The 12720-nt window shown below is 43.5% G+C and overlaps 1 protein-coding gene across 5 annotated transcripts in view; it reads left to right on the forward strand.

Moving 5' to 3' along the window:
• The first annotated feature begins 2338 nt into the window (after positions 1-2338).
• abcc4 (ATP binding cassette subfamily C member 4 (PEL blood group)) overlaps positions 2339-12720 on the forward strand; it is a 166007-nt gene continuing 155625 nt past the window's right edge. For 2 of the 5 annotated variants that reach the window (XM_077596960.1, XM_077596877.1), the window contains exons 1-3: positions 2340-2604; positions 2933-3043; positions 10150-10270. In XM_077596960.1, the coding sequence (XP_077453086.1) occupies positions 2531-2604; positions 2933-3043; positions 10150-10270 (306 nt within the window). In that variant the 5' untranslated portion in view covers positions 2340-2530. Of the gene's footprint in view, positions 2605-2932; positions 3044-10149; positions 10271-12720 lie in introns of all 5 variants that reach the window. The other 3 variants (XM_077596797.1, XM_077597041.1, XM_077597131.1) reach the window with 2 other exon arrangements.

The following is a 12720-nucleotide window of genomic DNA, read 5'->3' on the forward strand; positions in this document are numbered from 1 at the left end:
CAGGTACTCCGGTTTCCTCCCACATCCCGAAGACATGCGTGATAGGCTGGTTAAACAATCTAATTTGCCCCTAACTATCAGTGGGAGTGTGAATGGTGATCCGTCTCCTGCTTTGTTATTGGCTAGCCCTCAATTGAGGGTGTCCCTGCCTGGTGTCCATAGTTGGCTGGGAAAGGCTCCAGCACCCCCGAGACCCTTGAGAGGATAAAATGAATGAAGGAAGGAATTCTTACAGTCACAGGCTTCAGTGTGTCTTGCACCTCATCATTAATTTGCAATGTCTTGAGATGATTTCTAGCTTTCAAAATTTATTTCAAACAAGTAGTGCTCACAAACAGCTTGGTCGGCTTTATTTGGCACCAGCTAGATCTTTGCTTCGTGCCAGCACGAACATGGGACTCAAAGTCACAGCGTAAGCAAGGTCCAGCAAGGATCATAGAAAAGAGGATTTTTTGAAAAAACGTTTTGCATTGATGGGAGGAAGTTATTTTTATTGTAGGAGTTAAATAGGTTGTCTTTGTCATACTTATTCTTGTCACGGCTGAATCTGAAGAACAGACTGTTATCTCACTTCCTGCTAATACTACTGAGTAGAGTGACAGCAAAGTCTTCAAACACAAATGGGCATATAATAATAATATGAACCTATGCACTACCTACCACACATCACAAATTTTTGCATCCGAATTTCTAATAGATTTTTCGATTCATTATTTTTGTCTTCTACTTGGTTTTCTCGCTGACTCAGTCCGTGCAGTTTTTTTAATTTATTTTTTTAACTTTGTTACCCTTGCATTTTCTGGCGTGCTCCCTTCGTTTAATACATTTTACGATACTTCGTTCAATAAATTTTACAATATGAAGATTTCCTGCGTTTTAGTCCTTGCTGAATTCCACTTTCAATGGCTTGTTATTTCATAACACACCTTCTTTTAAGCACTACGGAATAGTGTGTTCTATGGCTACATTAATCCAGATTGGCGTCCTATTTTTCATAATGAAAAATATTGTTTTAACTCTTTTTTATTCTTTAGTTAGCAGTAATTGAACATCATGAACAACATTGTTTTTACATTTTTTGACGTGCAATTACTAAATCTACCAGAGCATTTGTTGTTCCTATTACTCACATAGACCAGAAAAAAATCCAAATATCTATCCTCAGAAAAAGTAAACAACAACCAAAAACAAATTCACAAGTAAAATTATTATTTATCTTTTGTCCTGGATACAAATGAAAGAGGCCATAAAAAATATATATGAAAACAATTAGAATCTCATGAACTCATTGTCTGCTATTGACAGCAATAGCCAAACCATTTGAACTGGGATGCCTGCTAGATGTCTACTAGTGATAAACTCATTTAAAGCCACAACAGAAGGATTATAAGAACCAACCGCGGTCAGTGGCAAAGAAACAGTTTTAAAAAATGATGTCACTGATGGCTGGCGGGCCGGCGGGTGAGTGGTTAGCGCGTCAGCTTCACAGTTCTGGGGTCCTGGGTTCAAATCCAGGTTGGTCCACCTTGTGTGGAGTTTGCATGTATGGGTTTCTTCCAGGTACTCCAGTTTCCTCTCACATTCCAAAGACATGCATGGTAGGCTGGCTGGACACTCTAAATTTCCCATAGGTGAGTGTGAGGGTGAATGGTTGTCTGTCCCCACGTGCCCTGCGATTGGCTGGCCACCTATTTTTGGTTGTCCCCCACCTCTTGCCCGAAAGTCGGCTGGGATAGGCTCCAGCAAGGCGGCTCAGAAAATGAATTAATGACTGAATGAAAGTCACTGATGGTGTAGTGGTTCATTCCCCTGACTTCATTCTGGGCCATTCAGTGGTGCTGTGAGTGTGAGTGTGACTGGTTGTCTGTCTCTGTGTGTACCCTACGTGTGAATGGCGACCAGTTTAGGGTGTACTAGTCCGCCATTCGCCAGAGGTCAGCTGTGTTAGGATCCAGCAACCCACGACCCTGACAAGGTAAGTGGTGTAGAAAATTGGATAACTTCATTCATCCCGTATTCGGGAAATTTCATTGTGGCAGTAGCAAGAGGGTGATTAGACAGAACAACAAAGCAAAAGCACAAAGTACAAAGCAAATCAAAGTAAATTGGATCATTAAGAATTACCAAATCAAATCATTAAGACAGAAAAAATGAATGAATATTTTATCAGTTGTTAACTTGAAATTCTTGAAAATGCGTTCTGACATCTACGGTTTTATTTTGGAATCTTGTCGAGAGTGGCACCTTTCTGCAAATCGTGTGCAAGAAGTGTGAAAGATTTGGCCAATAGATGGCCGTCCGGTTTCACCAATCGGATGACTTGTGGGAGGAGCCATAGGGAATCTTTTTTTTCTTGCTTGCTTCTTTTTTTAACCATAATGATGTGAAAAAAATCCGCCCTCCAGTTGTGCCATACGTAACACACGTTGCGACTAGCGGCCATGTCGTAACATGCTTCAACGTCGCCTTGAGGTGTATATTTCTCTTAGGGGGAGGGAGTCGTCGAAACTACTGTTTGGGGTCGTATACAATGGAAAAAGTAACTGAGGGTGCCAAGACAAACCCGGCAGCGTCGGCGAATGTCCTGTCGAAGGTCCTTTTCTGGTGAGACAGCAGAAGATAAAAAGCAAGAGACGCTATTCAATGTTTACTTTTTTTCGTTTTAACTTGAGTGTCTACTTTAAAAGCCTTTCATGTAATCGATACTCGCACAGGTTGGCACCCAAGCGTGACGTCACTTACGTTTTTGTCGACTTGGTGGTGCCTAATGAAATAAGTTCCGGTCGGTGAATTGATTTGTCTTACAAAATGCCAAAGCCTTAAAATACACTCATTTGTAGCTTCGTTAATGTCATTAATTGCCGTGGGCTGCTACAAATCGGGCTTGCTGGTATCACTGATAGTGTTATGATTGTGTTTTTCATGTCTTGAGGTGGCTCAATCCTCTATTTCGTGTTGGATACAAGCGTACGCTGGAAGAGGAGGATTTATACCCGGTTCTGGCGGAGGACAGCTCAGAAATATTGGGTTCGGAGCTGCAGAGGTACAATCACAACTGCTTTGTGTTCTGGGAAAACGATGGGGCTTTATTTCATAGAAATAGCCTCTGACTCAGTAAAACAATTTGTTCAAAGCATTGATTTAATTTTCACATCGCATTTGCCTAATTCCAAGTTCTAACATTCCATTGTTTAGTTTCAATGATAGTACTCCAGTGAGTACGATTACGATATATATTTAGATCTTATGATCTTAATTAAGTGTATAGGGACAATACTTAGTATAAGTCTAGGCGGCATAAATTTTCATCAAAAAAATATATATTCAACTTCTGTTCCACTTATCCTTACAAGGGACGGGGGGGGGGGGGGGGTCTGCGTGCGTGCGTGCGTGCGTGTGCGCGTGTTTGAGTGTGCGTGTGCGTTTGAGTGTGTGTGTTTGTGTGTGTGGGGGAGCCTATCCCAGCTGACGGAAGATACGAGGTTGGGTACAACCCGAAACCTGAAGAGATGGCCAGCCAGACAACTCACGCTCACACTCATACCTAGGGGCAATTTAGAGTGTTCAACTAGCCTACCCTGTATGTTTTTCGGATGTGGGAGGAAACCAGAGTACCTGGAGAAAATCCACGCAAGCCTTGGAGAACATGCAAACTCTCGACAGCGAGGACCCATGCATCAAGCCCTTGACACCAGAACTGTGAGGCTTACGCGCTAGCCACTCATCCACTGGGCCACCATGCGGCCCCCTTTTCAACCTTTTGCCAAATTTCAAGCTTCAAACAAAGATTTTTTTGTCAAGAATCAACAAGTGGGACACAGTGGAATGAAATTTATTGGATATTTTAAACTTTAAATAATAAAAACATGAAAAGTGGGGCGTGCAATATTATTCGGCCCCCTTGCATTAATACTTTATAGTGCCACCTTTTCTGCAATTTCAGCTGCAAGACATTTGGGCTAAGTCTCTATCAGTTTTGCACATCAAGAGACTGAAGTTCTAGCCCATTCTTCCTTGCAAAACAGCTCAAGCTCAGAGTTTGTGAACAGCAGTCTTCAGCCCAAACCATGAGGCTGCCACCACCATGTTTGACGGTACTCGGTCGTTTGGTCGCCGGTCTTTTGGTCGCCCAGAAGGTTAATGATAATTACCATTTAAATCGTTGCTCAAATTCCCTAAATACAAACTGCGAATTATTATTTAGTCATACTTAATGCCCTTTTAATTATTAGGCTAAAGAAAAGCTCCAAATTTCCCATACTTTTATTGTGTTTTGTTGGAGAACTTGTTAAGACCCTGACTGACCTCCCTTCCTAAGGGGACAACTCATATACATACAAACTCTTATACACTCACACGTCCGCTCAGTGAAACTGCTCAGGGCCATTGTTGGCTTTGATTGATGCGTAGACTGTGTTGTTTTACCTTGTTTTGTCGCCGGTCTTTTGGTCGCCGGTCTTTTGGTCGCCGGTCTTTTGGTCGCCGGTCTTTTGGTCGCCGGTCTTTTGGTCGCCGGTCTTTTGGTCGCCCGTTGTTTGGGTCCGGGGGACCAAAACACTGGCAACCAAAAGACCGGCGACCAAAAGACTGGCGACCAAACGACCGCACACGATGTTTGACAGTAGGGATTGTGTGTTCACGGTGATGAGCTGTGTTGCTTTTATGCCAAATATATTGTTTTGCATTAGGGCCAAAAAGCTCAATTTGGGTTTCATCTGACCAGAGCACCTTCCCCCAGAAAATTACATTGTTTGATTTTTAAAGAATTTATTTTGAAATTAGAGTGGAAAATAAGTATTTGGTCACCTACAAACAAGCAAGATTTCTGTCTGTCAAAGAGGTCTCCACTCGTTACCTGTATTAATAGCATCTGTTTAAACTCTATCGGTATAAAAGACACCTCTCCACAACCTCAGTCTCTCACACTCCAAATTCCACTATGGCCAAGACCAAAGAGCTGTTGAAGGACACCAGAGACAAAATTGTAGACCTGGACCAGGCTGGGAAGACTGAATCTGCAATAGGTAAAACGCTTGGTGTAAAGAAATCAACTGTGGGAGCAATTATTAGAATTATGGAAGACATACAAGACCACTGATAATCTCCCTCGATTTGGGGCTCCATGCAAGATCTCACCCCATGGTGTCAAAATGAAAACAAGAACGGTGAGCAAAAATCCCAGAACCACACGGGGGGACCTAGTGAATGACCTACAGAGAGCTGGGACCACAGTAACAAAGGTTACCATCAGTAAAACACTAAACACCACAAAAATTAAGAAATAATCCTGGACTTTCGCAAACGCAACACAGATCTGGCACCACTCCTCATAAATGGAGTATGCGTAGACAGGGTCCAGTCCTTCAAATTCCTGGGGGTCCACGTCACGGACACGTTCTCCTGGTCTACCAACACCACGCCAGTGCGTAAGAAGGCCCAGAAACGACTCCATTTCCTGAGGGTACTCAGGAGGAACAACTTGAACACTAAGCTTCTGGTAACCTTCTATAGAGCCACTGTGGAGAGCATCCTGGCATACTGCATTACAGTGTGGTACGCTGGAAGCACGGCAGCAGGCAGAAAAGCCATGCAGAGAGTGATCAACACCGCCCAGAAGATCATCGGCTGCTCCCTGCCCTCACTGGATGACATTGCCAGCACTCGCTACCTCAGCAGAGCCGGGAACATTGTTGGGGACCAATACCACCCTGGTCACAACCTGTTCCAGCTGCTGCCCTCTGGCAGACGCTACAGGTCTCACAAAGTATGGACAAATGGACTTAGGGACAGTTTTTTTCCCCACAGCCATCAGGACTCTGAACTTGCATTAGCACGACACACAATCCCTTCCGTGCAATAACTTGGGGGTGTGCAATAACAATGTGCAATATCTTAGATTGTGCAATATTTCAGAATTTACCTCGCCCGGACGTGACGTTTTATATTTTTATATTACTTATGTTTTTAATGGGAAAACACACTTTGTTGAGTAGTACCACCAATTTCATTATGCAGAGCTGTGTATAATGATAATAAAGGCATTTGATTTGATCTGCAAATAAATTCTTTACAAATCAAACTGTGATTTTCTGTTTTTTTTCACATTCTGTCTCATGGTTGAGGTTTACCCATGTTGACAATTACAGGCCTCTCTAATCTTTTCATGTAGGATAACTTGACTAATGCTTATTTGCCCCACTGCATCTATACATATACATTAATCCCTCGCCATTTCGCGGTGCAACTTTCGCTAATTCACTACAGCACAGATTTTTTAAAATTATTTTTAATGTTTTTAATGTTTTTAATTTTTTTTTTTTATTGTTTTATTTTTTATTGTTTTATATTTTACATTTGTTAATTTTTTTATCTTTTATTTTTAAGTTCGTAAAAATGTGAAAATCCACACTGAAACTCGAAAGCGGAAGCAACTTTCCTGTTTTCAAATCGATGGAGATTTGACGGCCCGTGCCCGTGGCGTCGGCCTGGGCTTTGGCGGCCCATGCCCGTGGCGTCGGCCTGGGCTTTGACGGCCCGTGGCGTCGGCCTGGGCTTTGACGGCCCGTGGGGTCAGCCTGGGCTTTTACTATATGGGTTTTTGTATCCTCTGCCTAATTAAGCCATTGGCATTTTTGTCACAAACCCTTTTTGTTACTTTTAATTCCGTGTTCACATTTTCGGAAGTGTTTTGATTTGATTATATCTGGTAACGCCTTCTTGGTCCGAGATGTCTGTTTTGGGGTCCAAACATACTTCTGCGTAAAAGACTATCTCGACCAGCATGGACCCTGCAGACAAGCTACCAGTCGCGTACAACTTTGATTCGTCCCACATTTTGACAGGAGAATGGCTTTGACGACGTTCTCTTGGGCAGTATTTGAAAGGGGCTAGACCCATGAGTGAAGAACAAACTGGGTGCCTGTGATGAGGCGGCAATCTTTGAAGATCTTTGGCCATATGGCTAGATATCCGGCTGCGTGAACGGCAGCGTGAAAGATGGTTTGTGGGGCGCAGCTGTCTGCCAAGTAAGGTCCTCGGGAATGCCCCTTCAGCGGCTCTTACGGGTTTTTTTCATCTGGCTTCTATTCTCTTGGCTGTCCTGGCTGGCAGTCGACGACAGAGGAGGAGGCAATGCAGCTCGGTTTAAAGAGACTTTTCTCAAGGGACATCGGCACATGTTAACTAGGCTTTGCCTAAACTGCCATCAGGCCAGCTTCTCTCCAGTGAATCCCCGGGCAGCCTGTGGACGCTATGCTGAAGAGGAAAAGATGTCGGGCACTACAACGGTGGCGAGGCAGTCTCCACCTAGACTCTAGGGACCACAGTAACAAAGGTTACTATCTAGGTCCTAGAGGTACCCCACCATAACATTGTAATTACCCACCTATAGCTGTCAAGACTGGCCATGTAGATCAAAGGCAACAAATTCCAAATATCCGAGGTCATTACTGGGAACAGTAGCAGATGTACATGTAACGTAATGGCTATAGTTGATTCAGGAGCAGATGACTGCTTTGTGAATTATTCAGTGATCCAGACACTTGGGGGCTCCTTAATCAAATTAAGCAGCCCCGGGAAGTATGGGAACTCAATGATGACTTCCTACAACCATTACACATTTTAGCAAAATTCTCCAAATGTTAGTGTTGGAAAACCAGTGCCTGGGAAATGTCGACTGTTTTGGTCATGCCAACTAAGTTGGGCCCAGTTGTTCTCGGTTGACATGGCTAAAGCATCATAACTCCGACATAGACTGGGAAATTCGCAGGATAATCAATTTGAGTGTTCCATTGTCCTTGTTTTCACGCTTCCTCATCATCATCTGGACAGATTGGGACAGACCAACTTGTCTTTGGTACCCTTTTAATACCATAACATCAAAGAAGTCTTTGGCAAGGATCTGGCCAAATCATTGCCACTCCATCAGCCCAACGATTGCGCCATTGACCTGGTTCCAAACTCACAGTTCACCCCTGCTAAGATGTATAAGGTGTCAAAGCCTGAGCCTTAAACCCTTGGGGGTGGGGTCTTTTTCATAAATAAAGGAAGCCTTAAGGATATAAAATCAGAGCTGCCAACTTCTCCGGAATTTCCGGAGTTTACCTGGACAAGCAACGCAAACTCCGGTACTCCGGATAACCTCCCTAAACTCCGGAAATCCCAAAAAATTGTCACTTAAATCTTTTGTTGAAGCAACCATTTCGGAAAAGTACCAAATTTCCAATTTAAATGCCTCGAAATTCACACCATTGCTACAGCTTCCGCATCTTGCTTCCGCATTTGATTCAACTGCACTGTAAATCGGATGAATTCGGTAACAATATGCAATGTGAATCATCCAAGTTACAAGTTCTGACAAATGATTCGTCTTGTGCGACTTCATTGTAGCAATCGATTCCGAATCGATTGCATAGGTAGCCAATATCGCTTTAACATTTTAGTTTTTGTTTTTTTCACAAGGCAAGTAAGTATTATTATATCTGACTAAACCACTAGTCTTTTGTTTTGAAACAAATCCTATCATTTTGGGGGTTGTTGTAAAGGAAGTAGGCATACACAGCAATAATAAGTCAATATGCCTGCTCGGGGTAAACGCAAAATGGATGGTAATTTGGATGAAACTTCTAATAAGAAACCCAGACACAAGTTTATTGGTTCGTATTCGATGAAATGTCCCATGTTGAAGCCGTCTCCAAAAGGACCGACATTTGCACATTGCACAAGTGCGACTTCAGCGTGATACATGGTGGAATTACTGACTGTAAAATACACGTACAAGGACCCAAACACAAGGATACATTTACTTTCATTAAGCTGTACTTTTCAAATAGTTTGCAAAAACACTTTCAATTAATGTAAAAACATGATAACAGTTTCATTTAAATTATCCCACGTTATTTTTTTTTACATTTTACAGTAATACCTTGACATGTGCCCCAACATACGAGACATTTGAGATACGCCTAAAATTCCAAGCAAATATTTGCCTTGAGATATGAGACACATTTTGAGATATGAGCATTCGAGACAGCCAGGTGGCCGAGACACGAGAGGCTGCTTATGATAAAAGTGCGCTGTCTTCCTAGCCGCATCTCTCTCGTGTAAAGATATCTACGAGGACTGGGTGGAGCGTTGCATTTTTTCCGTGTTTTTTTGCGTTAGTGCAGAATTAAGGGGAAAACAATGGGCCCAAAGCAAATGGGTGCTGTGAAGGGTAGTGCGAGGAACAGGTGTATGATGGCAATCGAAATTAAGCATGAAATAATCGAAAAACATGAGGGTGTTGAACGCGTGACGGAGAAAGCTCGCCAATACGAGAGCAGGACCAGAACATGTTGGCAAGTGGTGTTGCTTTATTCTATCGTGAGGACATTTGTGTGCGTTATTCTATGGTGAGGACATTATTGTGCCTAATTTTTGTAATATTTTGAAGGGGAGACAAAAGAAAACAACCCTAGATAGGTTCCTTTTAAAAACTCCGGCTAAAAGTGAAGGTGGAAGCGAGGCAAAAAGAGCCAAGGCTGTTACGTCCATGGGGAGACGTCGAGGCAAGGTACGAGGAATTAGGACCCAATCACGGGGAAGCAGGCGAGGACGAGGGAAATAGTGCTCATAACCAAAACTTTAATAACTCAGGCGGGATCTTACACAGGAGGCGATGCTGCCAGCCTCCCCCCATCCACGGCAAGATAACGAACACGTGCATTATTTGATCACGTGCGTGTTATTTTGATGCAAGTATGAAGCGGTCATCGTCACCCCCTGTCCCCCTTCCCCCTCGAATCTGACAGAGGACTTGGACTAAAGTTTACAATAACCTTTTTTTTTTAAATCAAGTGGAGATGAACTATTTTCACTGTTTACAGTACTTAAAGTATTTACAATTGTTTTTATTTATAGATTATATTTAGATATGAACACATTAGGCTTTTCATATGCCTATAACTGTAATATTTAATAAATATATTTGCTAATTGTACTTGTATACTTTTTTTGTATAGGTGCAAAAACATGTAGTATGGTCTGTATTAATAAAAGGGGTGATTCTAGTTCAGCTTTTCAATTATCGCAGCCATGTCTGGTTTATTTTATCCACGATATTTCAGGAATTACTGTACAACTTAAAACACCTTCCCGTTTGCTTCACAGATATTGGGATCATGAGGTGCAAGAGGCTACCAAAGAACTCCGGAAGCCAAAACTCACATCAGTCATCATTCGATGTTATTGGAAATCCTATTCAGTACTGGGAGTGTTTACCCTTATTGAGGTCAGTTTTTAAGTTTGATAAAGGGAGAGACTGTGAGGGCTAAATCCCCAACATCAAAATAATCTTCAAGCAGAGGAGGCACCAAGCATTTAATAGTTTCAGACTCCGTCGACCTTCTCGGAGTGGTGCGTGGCAGGCTGCTTTCCATGACCGTCGCGGCTCGCTAGCTTCTTTGTCTCTTGTTCGCCCCCACCCTTCCAAAAAGGAAGGGAGCGGACGGACGGAGCCCACGTCGATCTGGTCGCTCTGCTTTGCCAAATACACATCTGAAAAGGGGACCGCGAGCACTTTTATTCAAACTTTAGGCGGGAACAACAAGGGGAGGCGCTATATACAAAGTGATGACAGACCTTGACCAGTAAGTGTCACTAAAATTCTATTCTAGATGCTAACGCTAAGAATACAAAATAAGAATACAAGAGAAATACATTCCATATTCCACAGAGACAACATCTGTATCATGAGCATCCCAGTGGTAAGAACCTTGTGATAAATTGGAAAAAAAACAAATAATTTTTATTTTTATTGTAATTGCAGAAAAAGTAGATCTCGGAGGTGGCTCCCCCCTAAAAGAGGCAGACAATTTATCAATGCATACTGTGATCCTTCACCACTTCGCGGCTTCACTACATCGTGTTTTTTTTAAATCTTAAGTACCGTATTTTATTCAAGTATATCGTGCAAAATTAGTACCCAAAAACTGAAGCAAAGTTCAGATGCATGTTATACATGAGGTCTTCGGTTTTATGACCAAATCCCAAGATTTTCAGAGGTTTGGACTTTGGCCATTTTGAAGAATTTTCCTTTCTCAACCCAACTCTCGTCACGCCCGAGATTTCAGGCGCGAAGAGAAGGCAAGATGGTGCCCTACACACAAACACCAGCAGCGTTCTGTCAGTGTTCCAAACATTTATTAAAACTGCACCCCAGGAAAAGGCTCCGATGACCGGGCAGGGTGCGGAGGATAAACTGCCCCGGCACGGAGGATAAGTGTCCCCCGGCACGGAAGAAAACTGGCCGGGCATGGCAAATAAACGCTTAAAAATGCCCTTCTAGCAGAGGCGAGTACACACTTAGAAAAAATGCTGACGCTTTTCAGATTTTATTTTAAAGCCACTGGGTGCTTCCAAATGCCACCCAGGGTGCTCCTCTCCTGGGGAACAAAGCCCTCGGAGAATTGGCCGGTTCTCACACTTAATTGTTTGGTGAATCTGATGATGATGAATCAGATTTTAATTTTTTTTAAATATTCTCTCATCTCATCTCATCTTCTCCCGCTTTATCCGAATTCGGGTCGCTTTGGCAGCAGCTTCAGCAGGGAGACCCAGACTTCCCTCTCTCCATCTACTTCATCCAGCTCTTCCGGGAGTATCCCAAGGCGTTCCCGGGCCAGTCAGGAGACATAGTCTCCCCAGCGTGTCCGAGGACAGCCCTGTGGCCTCCTCCCGGTGAGATGTGCCCAGAACAACTCCCGAGAGAGGCGTCCAGGGGGCATCCTGATCAGATGCCCAAACGCCTTTTCCAAGTCCACAAAGAACATGTGGACTGGTTGGGCGAACTCCCATGCCCTCCTGAGGAGAGCTGATCCACTGTTCCACGGCCAGGACGAAAACCACACTGGTCCTCCTAAATCTGAGATTTGATCCCAGAATAGACCTTCCCGGGGAGGCTGAGGAGTGTGATTCCCCGATAATTGGAACACACCCTTCTTAAAAAGGGGAACCACCACCCCAGTCTGCCAATCCAGAGGCACTGCCCCCGATGTCCACGTGATGTTGCAGAGGCGTGTCAACCAAGACAGCCCCATGACATCCAGATCCTTTAAAAATTCCAGGTGGATCTCATCCACCCCCGGAGTCCGCCCCAAAGTCCCCGGCTCTGCTTTCTCATGGGTCGGTGTGCCACCGATTCACAACATCCCGAGTTGAGTTCAGCAGCGCCCCATCCCCACTATACACTGTGTTGATGGTGCACTGCTTCCTCCTTCTGAGATGTCGGATGGTGGACCAAAATTTCCTTCAAGCCACCCGGAAGTCGTTCTCCATGGGCTTCTTGGCAGCTCACCCCTTTTGCTGTACTATAAGCACTAATCATTCTCAAAAGAAATAGGTTAACGTCATTTGGTTGACATCAGTAGTTTGATGCTAATGTAATCCGTGATTTTCTAATAGTCATTAACATGACCCACGCTAAAGCATATTTCACCTGTTCAGGGCAAAACAATGATATATCTTCCATGCACAGAACACATTATGCTTATTCCATCCTAGGGAAATCCTTCCTATCCTAAATTAATTGTTTTATCTAAACTTGCCAGGTACAATTTACCTGATAATCTCTCTCTCTCTCTCTCTCTCTCTGTCTCTCTCTGTGTCTCTCTGTCTCCATCTCTCTGTCTCTCTCTGTCTCCATCTCTCTGTGTCTCTCTGTCTCCATCTCTCTGTCTCTCT

Source organism: Stigmatopora argus, chromosome 1 (assembly GCF_051989625.1).
Source record: "Stigmatopora argus isolate UIUO_Sarg chromosome 1, RoL_Sarg_1.0, whole genome shotgun sequence".
Lineage (NCBI taxonomy): Eukaryota > Metazoa > Chordata > Actinopteri > Syngnathiformes > Syngnathidae > Stigmatopora > Stigmatopora argus.